Source organism: Crinia signifera, chromosome 6 (assembly GCF_055691185.1).
Source record: "Crinia signifera chromosome 6, ASM5569118v1, whole genome shotgun sequence".
Taxonomy (NCBI): Eukaryota; Metazoa; Chordata; class Amphibia; order Anura; family Myobatrachidae; genus Crinia; species Crinia signifera.
The window spans coordinates 100,869,996-100,884,634 of record NC_139222.1 but is presented as its reverse complement, the minus strand read 5'-3'; the positions used below and the strand labels follow the sequence as shown (position 1 = coordinate 100,884,634).

The 14,639-nt window shown below is 46.8% G+C and overlaps 1 protein-coding gene and 1 long non-coding RNA gene across 4 annotated transcripts; one reads left to right on the top strand and one right to left on the bottom strand.

The window, feature by feature from the left end:
- Nucleotides 1-3,396: 3,396 nt before the first annotated feature.
- LOC146007856 (uncharacterized) lies at nucleotides 3,397-12,090 on the top strand. 3 transcript variants are annotated; one of them, XR_014444413.1, is made up of 5 exons: nucleotides 3,397-3,727; nucleotides 8,495-8,755; nucleotides 8,841-9,561; nucleotides 9,674-10,780; nucleotides 11,964-12,090. XR_014444413.1 is itself a non-coding variant. In XM_083146554.1 (5 exons), exons 1-5 carry the CDS (start codon nucleotides 3,518-3,520, stop codon nucleotides 10,339-10,341), a joined length of 1,785 nt encoding a protein of 594 aa, XP_083002680.1. In that variant the 5' UTR covers nucleotides 3,398-3,517; the 3' UTR covers nucleotides 10,342-10,931. The 3 variants fall into 3 exon arrangements, 2 of the variants coding, with proteins under 2 accessions (XP_083002679.1, XP_083002680.1); XM_083146554.1 differs by lacking the exon at nucleotides 11,964-12,090 and having other exon boundaries at nucleotides 3,398-3,727; nucleotides 8,841-9,177; nucleotides 9,253-9,561; nucleotides 9,674-10,931; XM_083146553.1 differs by lacking the exon at nucleotides 11,964-12,090 and having other exon boundaries at nucleotides 9,674-10,931.
- On the bottom strand, nucleotides 12,004-12,899 carry LOC146007857 (uncharacterized). Its single transcript, XR_014444414.1, has 2 exons — nucleotides 12,691-12,899; nucleotides 12,004-12,168 (listed from the first exon to the last, which is right to left on the bottom strand). It is a non-coding gene; the product is annotated as an uncharacterized LOC146007857 (long non-coding RNA).
- Nucleotides 12,900-14,639: the final 1,740 nt, after the last annotated feature.

The following is a 14,639-nucleotide window of genomic DNA, read 5'->3' as shown; positions in this document are numbered from 1 at the left end:
CATGCTTTGGGCGTGGTCGTGAGTCCCCATTTTAAAATGACTGCAGCCAAAAAAAAAAGGAAAAAAAAAAAACCTGCAGCCATTTTAAAATGGGGGCCCTGGGTCACGAGCATAGCATGTCGGGATCCCCCCCACTACACCCCAGCATCCCTGACAAGCATGCCTGCACCTTGCACCCCACTTGGGTTTGCCTGGCCCCTCAGTGTCATTTTCACAAAATTGCCTGTTTGGGGGTTTTTTTACTGTGGATCATGTGTGGGTGGCATGTGCGGCCCTGATGCATGCTTGTTTGGGGTGCTGGAGTGTTGTGGTGGGTGCCCTTCATGCTTTGGGCGTGGTCGTGAGTCCCCATTTTAAAATGACTGCAGCCAAAAAAAAAAGGAAAAAAAAAAAACCTGCAGCCATTTTAAAATGGGGGCCCTGGGTCACGAGCATAGCATGTCGGGATCCCCCCCACTACACCCCAGCATCCCTGACAAGCATGCCTGCACCTTGCACCCCACTTGGGTTTGCCTGGCCCCTCAGTGTCATTTTCACAAAATTGCCTGTTTGGGGTTTTTTTGAGTGTGGATCATGTGTGGGTGGCATGTGCGGCCCTGATGCATGCTTGTTTGGGGTGCTGGAGTGTTGTGGTGGGTGCCCTTCATGCTTTGGGCGTGGTCGTGAGTCCCCATTTTAAAATGACTGCAGCCAAAAAAAAAAGGAAAAAAAAAAAACCTGCAGCCATTTTAAAATGGGGGCCCTGGGTCACGAGCATAGCATGTCGGGATCCCCCCCACTACACCCCAGCATCCCTGACAAGCATGCCTGCACCTTGCACCCCACTTGGGTTTGCCTGGCCCCTCAGTGTCATTTTCACAAAATTGCCTGTTTGGGGTTTTTTTTACTGTGGATCATGTGTGGGTGGCATGTGCGGCCCTGATGCATGCTTGTTTGGGGTGCTGGAGTGTTGTGGTGGGTGCCCTTCATGCTTTGGGCGTGGTCGTGAGTCCCCATTTTAAAATGACTGCAGCCAAAAAAAAAAGGAAAAAAAAAAAACCTGCAGCCATTTTAAAATGGGGGCCCTGGGTCACGAGCATAGCATGTCGGGATCCCCCCCACTACACCCCAGCATCCCTGACAAGCATGCCTGCACCTTGCACCCCACTTGGGTTTGCCTGGCCCCTCAGTGTCATTTTCACAAAATTGCCTGTTTGGGGTTTTTTTTACTGTGGATCATGTGTGGGTGGCATGTGCGGCCCTGATGCATGCTTGTTTGGGGTGCTGGAGTGTTGTGGTGGGTGCCCTTCATGCTTTGGGCGTGGTCGTGAGTCCCCATTTTAAAATGACTGCAGCCAAAAAAAAAAGGAAAAAAAAAAAACCTGCAGCCATTTTAAAATGGGGGCCCTGGGTCACGAGCATAGCATGTCGGGATCCCCCCCACTACACCCCAGCATCCCTGACAAGCATGCCTGCACCTTGCACCCCACTTGGGTTTGCCTGGCCCCTCAGTGTCATTTTCACAAAATTGCCTGTTTGGGGTTTTTTTGAGTGTGGATCATGTGTGGGTGGCATGTGCGGCCCTGATGCATGCTTGTTTGGGGTGCTGGAGTGTTGTGGTGGGTGCCCTTCATGCTTTGGGCGTGGTCGTGAGTCCCCATTTTAAAATGACTGCAGCCAAAAAAAAAAGGAAAAAAAAAAAACCTGCAGCCATTTTAAAATGGGGGCCCTGGGTCACGAGCATAGCATGTCGGGATCCCCCCCACTACACCCCAGCATCCCTGACAAGCATGCCTGCACCTTGCACCCCACTTGGGTTTGCCTGGCCCCTCAGTGTCATTTTCACAAAATTGCCTGTTTGGGGTTTTTTTACTGTGGATCATGTGTGGGTGGCATGTGCGGCCCTGATGCATGCTTGTTTGGGGTGCTGGAGTGTTGTGGTGGGTGCCCTTCATGCTTTGGGCGTGGTCGTGAGTCCCCATTTTAAAATGACTGCAGCCAAAAAAAAAAGGAAAAAAAAAAAACCTGCAGCCATTTTAAAATGGGGGCCCTGGGTCACGAGCATAGCATGTCGGGATCCCCCCCACTACACCCCAGCATCCCTGACAAGCATGCCTGCACCTTGCACCCCACTTGGGTTTGCCTGGCCCCTCAGTGTCATTTTCACAAAATTGCCTGTTTGGGGTTTTTTTTACTGTGGATCATGTGTGGGTGGCATGTGCGGCCCTGATGCATGCTTGTTTGGGGTGCTGGAGTGTTGTGGTGGGTGCCCTTCATGCTTTGGGCGTGGTCGTGAGTCCCCATTTTAAAATGACTGCAGCCAAAAAAAAAAGGAAAAAAAAAAAACCTGCAGCCATTTTAAAATGGGGGCCCTGGGTCACGAGCATAGCATGTCGGGATCCCCCCCACTACACCCCAGCATCCCTGACAAGCATGCCTGCACCTTGCACCCCACTTGGGTTTGCCTGGCCCCTCAGTGTCATTTTCACAAAATTGCCTGTTTGGGGTTTTTTTTACTGTGGATCATGTGTGGGTGGCATGTGCGGCCCTGATGCATGCTTGTTTGGGGTGCTGGAGTGTTGTGGTGGGTGCCCTTCATGCTTTGGGCGTGGTCGTGAGTCCCCATTTTAAAATGACTGCAGCCAAAAAAAAAAGGAAAAAAAAAAAACCTGCAGCCATTTTAAAATGGGGGCCCTGGGTCACGAGCATAGCATGTCGGGATCCCCCCCACTACACCCCAGCATCCCTGACAAGCATGCCTGCACCTTGCACCCCACTTGGGTTTGCCTGGCCCCTCAGTGTCATTTTCACAAAATTGCCTGTTTGGGGTTTTTTTTACTGTGGATCATGTGTGGGTGGCATGTGCGGCCCTGATGCATGCTTGTTTGGGGTGCTGGAGTGTTGTGGTGGGTGCCCTTCATGCTTTGGGCGTGGTCGTGAGTCCCCATTTTAAAATGACTGCAGCCAAAAAAAAAAGGAAAAAAAAAAAACCTGCAGCCATTTTAAAATGGGGGCCCTGGGTCACGAGCATAGCATGTCGGGATCCCCCCCACTACACCCCAGCATCCCTGACAAGCATGCCTGCACCTTGCACCCCACTTGGGTTTGCCTGGCCCCTCAGTGTCATTTTCACAAAATTGCCTGTTTGGGGTTTTTTTGAGTGTGGATCATGTGTGGGTGGCATGTGCGGCCCTGATGCATGCTTGTTTGGGGTGCTGGAGTGTTGTGGTGGGTGCCCTTCATGCTTTGGGCGTGGTCGTGAGTCCCCATTTTAAAATGACTGCAGCCAAAAAAAAAAGGAAAAAAAAAAAACCTGCAGCCATTTTAAAATGGGGGCCCTGGGTCACGAGCATAGCATGTCGGGATCCCCCCCACTACACCCCAGCATCCCTGACAAGCATGCCTGCACCTTGCACCCCACTTGGGTTTGCCTGGCCCCTCAGTGTCATTTTCACAAAATTTTCTTAAGGTAGGTTAATTGCACAGTAAAGGTACAAAAATGTAAAGTTTGCTTTATCTGTGTTTATATTTCACAGGAATGTCTCATCGGACAAGGATCGTGGAACCCCTTTCCCCTCTTCTTTCTATTTCAGGTGAGACGAGTCCAGTGGAGATGACTACAAGGGAGGAAGATGGTGATAGGATTTCCACAAGTAACCCTGGCCGGCCGGTGCAGGACGACATGGAGCATGGAGATCGAGAAGGAACACCTCAATCAAGACAAACAACTAAAAGGAGAAGGACACAGGTAACTTCTTTAAAACTTGATGAATAGACAGGTTTCGCAACAATGCACTAGCGCGTATTTTACCCTAAAAGTGGGCGCCGGGACCCATTAAACAGTGGCCACCGGACGCCGATGACTGTAGGTTTTATATATTTTGCTGCTGCTGCGCATCACGAACCCTGCATGAGAGCAGGTTAACTTTTCAAACCCTGCATCCTAAGTCCGCTCTGCAGTTGAGAGCAGTGGGGGGGGGGGGGGGGGGGGGTGGGGACAGGATAGGATGCTGTAACAGCCGCTCTCAGCAGAGTAGATCTGCGCACTGTCAGGGTGGCAGGGTAAAGGATGATGCAAATTTGACTTAGATCAGCGTGTCAGCTGGTCCAGTCCCACCCCCCCGCGTTGATAGCCTGCTCACCTACTCTGCTGACCCCCCCCCCCCTTGGCAACCAGTGTGAAGATCCCGGGATCATGTAGCAGCGCAGCGCGACTTAAGCCTCACGCAGAGTCCCATGGTCACTCCTAGTTCCAAAGATTGCACAGGAATAAACAATAGCAAAGATACCAAAGTATTACCTTTATTTTACACACGGGTTTTACATGTTAAATCAGCATTTAAAGTCTATATACATTATATACAGAAAGGTCATCAGTATTATTCACGTTATCAGAACCTTACCATGTTATCCTTCAGATTAACATCAGATGGCCAGGACACGCTAGTCCACAACTCCCGGCGCTGACGCTCGGACACTTCTCTGCCTCTCTCTACCTGAAAAGTTTTATTGTTCCTCAGTGAGAAAAACAAAATAGCAATCTAGCAAATATGATACCTTTTAATGGCTAACAAAAATAAATGTTGTTAAAATGCAAGCTTTCGAGACTTCTTAGGTCTCTTCCTCAGGCATGGTATAACAAGGTGTGTGAAGAACCACATATATATACACAGCAGAGTAGGAACAAGATGTGATAGATGGACATTCTTAAGATCAAAACAAAACAAAATAACAGAATGAGCTTGTAAATTGAGTCCTTAATTGGTTTGTAGATAAGTAGTGTGAAAGTTTTATTGTCTCTAAGTTGATGACAGACCAGAGTTAGAGCTCCGATGCCCTCACTCTCTCTGGGCCAGTCTCCTCAGATGTTGTAGTGGGCCATAAATCCCTCGGATAGATTCAGTCCTGTGTTAAGGGTGTCAAACGTTGTCATTAATTTGTATTCCCAGACCCTCCTGTCTCTTTGTGATTTGAAATTTCCTTTTAGTATAATCACTTTCATATGATCCTGATTGTGTCCTGGGCTGCAGAAATGTTTGGCCACAGGAAAGTGTGTCTTTTTTTCTTTTATTGTGTGGCGATGGGACCTCATCCTTGCCTTAAGTTTTTGTCCTGTTTCTCCAACATACAGACCCCCAATAGGACATTTGGTGCACAGAATCAGGTACACTACATTGGTAGTAGAACATGTGAATGTCCCTGGGATCTTATAGTCCTGTTGTGTGTTGGGGATCCGTACACTGTCTGTAGTGAGGATATGGGCACAGGTTTTGCAGCTCCTTACATTGCAGGGATAGGTTCCTCTTTGTGTAATGGATGGCAGTGAACTTCGGATTATAATATTTTTCAGGTTTGCAGGTTGTCGGTAACATAGTAGTGGAGGGTCTGGGAATATTGTTTTCAGGCGGTCATCTTTGTGTATGATGTGATGTAGTTTTTTTGCAGTTTTTCTTAGCACCTCAAGCTGTGGGTTGTAGGTGACTACCAGGGGTACACGGTTGTTTCTTTCTCTTTCTTTATATTGGAGAAGTTGATTTCTGGGTATCCTGATGGCTCTGATAATCTGATCGTTGATTGATGTGGGATGATATCCCTGATTTAAAAAGGTCCCTTTAAGTTGTTTTAAGTGGACATCTCTATCTGCTGGGCTGGAGCAGATGCGATGATATCTGATGGCCTGGCTGTAGACAATGGATTTTTTGATGTGTTTCGGGTGGAAGCTGTCCCATCTGAGGTATGAAGGCCGATCCATGGGTTTTCGGTATAGGGTTGTCTGTATTGCGTTGTTTTGAATTGTTATAGTGGTGTCAAGGAAGTTTATCTCGGTATATGAGTAATTCATTGTCAGGTTTATTGTTGGATGAAATCTGTTAAATTTTTCATGGAAATGTATGAGTTCTTGTTCAGAATCAGTCCAGATGATCAGGATATCATCGATGTAACGGAAGTAAGCCAAGGGTTTGATTGAGCAGGATGCTAAGAAGTCACTCTCGAGTTTTGCCATGAACAGATTGGCGTATTGCGGTGCCATTTTACTGCCCATGGCGGTCCCGGTGCGCTGTAGAAATATTTCTTTGCCAAAGGAAAAATAATTGTGTGTAAGGATGAATTTTGTAAGCTGTGTTGCAGGACCAGAAGCAATCCCATTGGACTCAAGATATATCTGGCATGCTGTCAGTCCATCTTCATGGGGGATATTGGAATATAGGGATTCCACATCCATGGTGGCAAGGATGGCTCCATTAGGGAGGGGACCTAGGGTTGATAATTTATTCAGTAGGTCCGTGGTATCTTGGAGAAAGCTGGTTGTATGTCTCACCAGTGGTTTCAGGACACCCTCTACCCATCCTGAGATTTTTTCAGTGAGGGTTCCCACGCATGAGATGATTGGCCTCCCAGGGTTGCCGGGCTTATGTATTTTGGGAAGCATGTAGAATATTCCAATTCTGGGACTGTCGGGTATCAAGTCCAAAAGTTCTGTAGACTCTGCTGACAGCCCCCTGACAAGCCTTCTCAACTCCCTTAAATATTTTTGAGTTGGATCTTTGTCTAGTTTGGTATAGTATTGGATATCCATCAGCTGTCTATTTGCTTCCTTAGTATAGTCCGATGTGTCCATGATGACTATGGCCCCACCTTTGTCTGCAGGCTTGATGGTGATTTTCTTGTTGTTTCTTAAGGTGTGAATAGCTCTTCTTTCTTGCACACTGATGTTAAAGTATTCCTTTTTATGTTTTTCCAATATTGTTGACTGGACCACATTTCTAAAAGAGTCAATATATAGGTCCAAAATGGTACTGCGGCCAGGTGGTGGTGTCCAGACAGAACTCTTCTTGTGGACTGGTCTAATTTGTGTTTGGCTATTTGTAGGTTCTGTCTCCTCTCTGTCATGGAAGAACTCTTTCAGTCTTAGTTTCCTAAAATATTCTTCCATGTCACTACATAGTTCTGTTTTGTCGAGAGGCTTGGTCGGACAGAATGTAAGTCCTCTAGATAGCACACTGACTTCTACTTTAGTGGGTTTGTGAGATGACAAATTAATCACACAGTTAAATTTACCTGTGTCTTGCTGGGAGTTCTGTTCTATCCCTCCAGACTTGGGGTGGACTTTCTGTGTGCTTGAATAAAGTCCTGCTTTTATGCGAAGTCTGTGAAGTTTCTTTTTCTTGTTATTGATTAGACACAGCTGTAGTGTTTTATAATATTGTTGTAGTATCTGTATTGAGTCCTTTGTGAGGGAGCGCTTTAAAATTTGTATTTCCATTTGGACATTTCTCTTGGTGCTGTAGAAGACATGAATAAGGTGGTTTCGCAGTCTCTCAGAAGTCCTGTAGCAGAGATGATGTGCATATTGAGTTTTGTAGGTGTGCAGAATGGGGTTCTTAAGGCAAAGTCCTTTGGGGATTAAGTGTTCCTTCTTGCATCTGGTTAGAAAAAATAAGTTGCTGTCCAGTTGAGCCAGTTTCTTCAATAAACCTTTTAGTTCCATGTGTGTGCGGTACATTCTGGTATCCTCCATTTAGTCAAAAGAAAAAAGTTTGGTACCGTGTTAGCCAGTTGATAAGAAAAGTTTTATTGTTCCTCAGTGAGAAAAACAAAATAGCAATCTAGCAAATATGATACCTTTTAATGGCTAACAAAAATAAATGTTGTTAAAATGCAAGCTTTCGAGACTTCTTAGGTCTCTTCCTCAGGCATGGTATAACAAGGTGTGTGAAGAATCTCTCTACCTGCAAACACCCACTTAAATCCCAAAGGCAGCCCTCTCCACCACCCTCTGGAATTTTTAACCCTTCCTATGCTGGGTGCGGTTGCATGATATATAAAGAGGCCCAATGATCCCAGAACCAAAAAATATACACAAACTAAACAGATTGTAATCTAAGCATTTGGTCGCTTCTAACCGGACCATAGATATACAGTTATATTCTTTAGGTATTAAGCATTCGGGAAGACTGCCATATTTAACTTCATTGTAGCAAATCCCTTATTCATGCTACCATCACATTTTACTAACTACATAACCAGGAGGCAGTGACGTAACCACGGGCAACGCTTATCCTCCCAGTTTCTCTTGTGTTCAAAAAACGCTCTTCTTGCCTTCATATGCATATGTAGCAGTATGGGCTACAGTATACAAAGCTTAGGGAACATAGTACAGCCATTTACATAACATGAGGGAATATTTCCCTCCAGTAGCACACATACTCATCCTAATTGAATAACCCGTTTGGATTATTCAGTATAACATCCTATTATTGTCCGACATACAGCCCTGTGATGTCCCCTATATATAGCAGTCTGGGGTTCCCAGCTCTGATATGAATACAGTCCGTGATAATTTCCGGTTATCGCCGGCATTTTGCAGTTCTCTTTGCTGCAACGCAGAAAGATGCAGGCGAACAACATATGACGGAAAGGGGCGTGGCCAAATACTTAATACATCATGAGGTTAATGTTTAATATATGCTAAATCTTTTTGTGTAATTTTGCTGACACTGTTTGTTTTTTAAAGGCTACAGACAGAACACTGGACGAACAACCCAGTGGTTCTGGGGTCCAACCACCCGTAGCGAGAAAGAAACCTGGCAGGAAAAAAAAGGTTCCCCTAGACCAACTTGCCGAGGGAGAAGAAGAGAGCATCCCGTTCACTACTGCAGAAAGCAACGTGCTGGTTGAAATGGTCCACAAGTTCTATGACCAACTGTGTGGACAAAGAAGACAGGAAACGAGCGGTAGAGAGCGTAAAAGAATATGGGCCTCGATTGCAGAGAAGGTTCATTGCTTTTTTTTTATTAAAATAAATCCATTTAAAAAAGTGCATTATTTGATTGTTTATAATGTGATTTTTTGCATCTTAGATTACAGCAGTGAGTGGCAACGTCAGGTCGATCGACAAATGCCACAAACGATACAATGATTGTCGACGGCACACAAAACGGAAGATGGGCCAAGTCAGGCAACATCTAATTGGGACTGGAGGCGGACCACCATTACAAGTTTCATGGCAGCCGTGGGAACGAGCCATCCAGGAACACATGAATCCAATCATGGTGGAAGGTGTTCCAGGCTCTGTGGAGTCCAATGTCCGCAGAGCAGAAGTGTTGAACGCTATCGAAGCGCAAATTCCACCTGCGCAACGAAGAAGACGAAAGACAACACCAGCAGAAACAGCACCTTCGCAAACTCAGGAGCAGGGTAATTATTTGTACTACTTTGCTCTCTCTAAAATTATTTTGCAAGGTTCTAAAATGTATATTTTCATTTCAACAGTTGTCGTTGCTGAAGATCGGACAGAAGACACCCATGTAAGCCAACCGGCTGAAGAACAGTCAACACAGGAAGAGACCATCACCCTGGATCTGTACTCGATCAGTCAGTTTGAATCGTCCATTCAAACAGAAGACACCTCTCGAGGATTTGAAGACAGCAGCTTGCAAACCCCACTGGGTGAAGAAGGATCTACAGCAAGTGGAGGATTGGCCCATCAGCTTCCAAGTTATCATCATTCCATCCAGGACATCGAGGAAGCGTCTGAAGATGAGGAGGAGGTGGATCCCACCAGACCACCACTGATGGATTGTAAGCTTTTGCCATTTGTTTGTAACCTTGTGGTTTTTTTTTTTTTTTTTTTTTAAAGATTACATTGTGTGAAATGGATAAAATTTATTTATCTTGTCCTTTTTTTTTATAGCCGGAATGCAGCTCGTGGAGGACATCCAGAGAGAACAGGCTCCAACGCGCGTCCATAGAGTCCGGCAATTGGCGTCTGAAATAGAAGATCACCAGAACCAGTACCGGATCATGATGGAGCAGAGGATGACAGCCATGGAGAAGCATCTTGAAACACTGGCCACAACGATGTCCGACATCGAGCGAAGACGCCAGGAGGATTGGGCCGAAATAGAGCGAAGACGGCATGAAGACTGGGTGGAATCCGAACGCCGACGTCGAGAGGATAACCAGGTGATGATGACCGGGATCTACAAGTTGGTTGAGAATGCAGCGTGTCAACAGGAGACCCTGAGACAAATTTCCACCTGCCAGACACAAATTGCGGCAAGCTGCATGATGATCGCCAGTTCCCTGCAGCAGAGATACAATCCGGACAACGTGGGACAACCAGCGAGAGCCACCCCTTCACCGTGGATGCCACCATCTTCATCAAGTCGGCATCAGGAGCCTGCGCATCTCCAAACATCGTGGGCTGGATCTTCTCAGGCATACCAAGGCTACGCTGGAATGTATCCACCTCCTCCACCCTCCAGCCAAAGACCAAGGACGCCACCACATCGCACATCTCCTGCTCGAGCTTCAACCGCCCAAAGGCCGGGACCGGCGGAGGAGGACCCTGCACAGTGAACACGGTCGTATATTTCCATTTATTTTACATGTTGTTTGTTTTTATGTTAATATAGAAAGCTTTCTTTTCTCCAACTTTCAGTTTGTCTTTTCTTATGATTATTTAACCCTTGCAAATTTTTCCTACAGCTGTGTTCACTAAGGAGTTGGGCGTAACAGTTATGCAATGCATGCGCGTGCATGCATTGATAATTGTTGGGAAATGATGAAAGCTCCTTACATATGGTGGATGTAATAATGGGCCATAAAAAGAGCAATCTGATCCCACATTTCTACCCTTGCAATGCAACCTTTAAAACATTTGTTCATATTTATCAAAATTACACCCAGTGCAAACACCATTTTTTTTTTTTCAATTTTTCAGGGGCAGTGCATTGGAAATTGATTTTCAACTCCTAAAATCCAAAACGGGGAGAATGCCAAAGCTACATACCTATTGGTGAGTAATACCCAAGTGCACCCTCTAATCTATCTTGTCCCCAAATCTTGTCCCTTGTGCTAACGCCCAGACCAGGCGCATTTGAAGTGTGGCTGGCTTGTGCGTTACCACAACGCTTACTCAGCATCCGGTGCCCACAACTTGCAACTCGCATCTTGTCCCTTGTGCTAACGCACAGACCAGGCGCATTTGAAGTGTGGCTGGCTTGTGCGTTACCACAACGCTTACTCTGCATCCGGTGCCCACAGCTTGCAACTCGCATCTTGTCCCTTGTGCTAACGCACAGACCAGGCGCATTTGAAGTGTGGCTGGCTTGTGCGTTACCACAACGCTTACTCTGCATCCGGTGCCCACAGCTTGCAACTCGCATCTTGTCCCTTGTGCTAACGCCCAGACCAGGCGCATTTGAAGTGTGGCTGGCTTGTGCGTTACCACAACGCTTACTCTGCATCCGGTGCCCACAGCTTGCAACTCGCATCTTGTCCCTTGTGCTAACGCACAGACCAGGCGCATTTGAAGTGTGGCTGGCTTGTGCGTTACCACAACGCTTACTCTGCATCCGGTGCCCACAGCTTGCAACTCGCATCTTTTCCCTTGTGCTAACGCACAGACCAGGCGCATTTGAAGTGTGGCTGGCTTGTGCGTTACCACAACGCTTACTCTGCATCCGGTGCCCACAGCTTGCAACTCGCATCTTGTCCCTTGTGCTAACGCACAGACCAGGCGCATTTGAAGTGTGGCTGGCTTGTGCGTTACCACAACGCTTACTCTGCATCCGGTGCCCACAGCTTGCAACTCGCATCTTGTCCCTTGTGCTAACGCACAGACCAGGCGCATTTGAAGTGTGGCTGGCTTGTGCGTTACCACAACGCTTACTCTGCATCCGGTGCCCACAGCTTGCAACTCGCATCTTGTCCCTTGTGCTAACGCACAGACCAGGCGCATTTGAAGTGTGGCTGGCTTGTGCGTTACCACAACGCTTACTCTGCATCCGGTGCCCACAACTTGCAACTCGCATCTTGTCCCTTGTGCTAACGCACAGACCAGGCGCATTTGAAGTGTGGCTTGCTTGTGCGTTACCACAACGCTTACTCAGCATCCGGTGCCCACAGCTTGCAACTCACATCTTTTCCCAAATAGGTTTTTGATACCAATTTCCAAAATTTGCTCTCCTTTTTTGCAGGTTATACCGACGGTAAGGATTAAGAATTGACACCGGGAAAGTCTTTACCATGGTATTAATTTATTTCGGAATTTAACATGTGAAAAAAAGTTAAATAAAGTTTTTCAAATATATTGACTGCTTTCTTGCTTCTGAATGTTATTAAAAAGGTATCAGATGAGTATTATTCCATTTTTCAGTTGTGAACCATTTTCTTTTGAAACGACTGCAAAAAATGATAAAGGGTCAGTGTCAGATAAATATTAAGGTTTTTTTTTGTGTTTTACATGCATACAAGCTAGGAGTTTCCAGATTGGTGCCGGTTTAGACCAAGTACTTTTTGGGTTTATATTTCACTGATACTCCTATTTCTAAGCTTTTCCTTAAATATGTCATTCTTGCCAAATACACCTAAATAGATTTCTAAAGGTGTCTCAGTGAAATATTTGGAGCAATCCCCGCCATCTCATAACAGTAGTGATTGATCCAAAAAGCGAATTTCTGGGCCTATTACAGGGTGATAGTTTCAGAAAGCAAATGATTTTGGGAGAGTGTTCCCATAGCTTAGATAACTTAGATTTGACCATATAATTGATTGATTTATCACTATTTTCAATAGTTTAAAAACTCTACCAAAATCAAACACAAACTCAAGCTAGCTATATTCCATTTGACATGAACTGGATTCATGGACGAGAGGTGAATAAACATGTAAAATTTATTGATGAGAAACAACATTACTTAACACCTTGCACGCACATGACAGGTACAGCCTATGGTCCGGCAGGTCATTTTCACTTTAGGGGTTCACCCGCTGGAGACTTGCCCGTCCAGAGACCAGCAAAAGAAACTGCAAAGAAGAAAGAAGGGGTTAATGATCGGTGACTGTCTCCTATAGCCTCCCACCACCAGTCCCCCACGTAGTTCCATACTCACCCCAGATTTGGTTTTAATGAATGTGCTCGCACATGACAGGTACAGCCTATGGTCCGGCAGGTCTTTTTCACTTTAGGGGTTCACCCGCTGGAGACTTCCCCGTCCAGAGACCAGCAAAAGAAACTGCAAAGAAGAAAGAAGGGGTTAATGATCGGTGACTGTCTCCTATAGCCTCCCACCACCAGTCCCCCACGTAGTTCCATACTCACCCCAGATTTGGTTTTAATGAATGTGCTCGCACATGACAGGTACAGCCTATGGTCCGGCAGGTCATTTTCACTTTAGGGGTTCACCCGCTGGAGACTTGCCCGTCCAGAGACCAGCAAAAGAAACTGCAAAGAAGAAAGAAGGGGTTAATGATCGGTGACTGTCTCCTATAGCCTCCCACCACCAGTCCCCCACGTAGTTCCATACTCACCCCAGATTTGGTTTTAATGAATGTGCTCGCACATGACAGGTACAGCCTATGGTCCGGCAGGTCTTTTTCACTTTAGGGGTTCACCCGCTGGAGACTTCCCCGTCCAGAGACCAGCAAAAGAAACTGCAAAGAAGAAAGAAGGGGTTAATGATCGGTGACTGTCTCCTATAGCCTCCCACCACCAGTCCCCCACGTAGTTCCATACTCACCCCAGATTTGGTTTTAATGAATGTGCTCGCACATGACAGGTACAGCCTATGGTCCGGCAGGTCATTTTCACTTTAGGGGTTCACCCGCTGGAGACTTCCCCGTCCAGAGACCAGCAAAAGAAACTGCAAAGAAGAAAGAAGGGGTTAATGATCGGTGACTGTCTCCTATAGCCTCCCACCACCAGTCCCCCACGTAGTTCCATACTCACCCCAGATTTGGTTTTAATGAATGTGCTCGCACATGACAGGTACAGCCTATGGTCCGGCAGGTCTTTTTCACTTTAGGGGTTCACCCGCTGGAGACTTCCCCGTCCAGAGACCAGCAAAAGAAACTGCAAAGAAGAAAGAAGGGGTTAATGATCGGTGACTGTCTCCTATAGCCTCCCACCACCAGTCCCCCACGTAGTTCCATACTCACCCCAGATTTGGTTTTAATGAATGTGCTCGCACATGACAGGTACAGCCTATGGTCCGGCAGGTCATTTTCACTTTAGGGGTTCACCCGCTGGAGACTTGCCCGTCCAGAGACCAGCAAAAGAAACTGCAAATCCAGCTGCTTGTAGGTCCCTCCAGAAATTATCAAGCAGGAATAGGCTGCGGAAAATAAAAAGGGGTTAGTGACACCTCACAGGGCCCAAACCCTCCCCTCCTTCCCCCAGGGGGAGCGATACTCACCGGGTAACTGCACAGTAGCCCATGGGAAAGGCATCACGCACACACACCTGCCAGCAGCCCTCACACATCAGGGGTTCATCCGCTGCACACAGGATCCAGCTGCTTGTTGGGCCCTCCAGAAAGTATTAAGCAGGAATAGGCTGCGGAAAATAAAAAGGGGTTAGTGACACCTCACAGGGCCCAAACCCTCCCCTCCTTCCCCCAGCTGGAGCGATACTCACCGGGTAACTGCACAGTAGCCCATGGGAAAGGCATCACGCACCCACACCTGCCAGCAGCCCTCACACATCAGGGGTTCATCCGCTGCACACAGGATCCAGCTGCTTGTTGGGCCCTCCAGAAAGTATTAAGCAGGAATAGGCTGCGGAAAATAAAAAGGGGTTAGTGACACCTCACAGGGCCCAAACCCTCCCCTCCTTCCCCCAGCTGGAGCGATACTCACCGGGTAACTGCACAGTA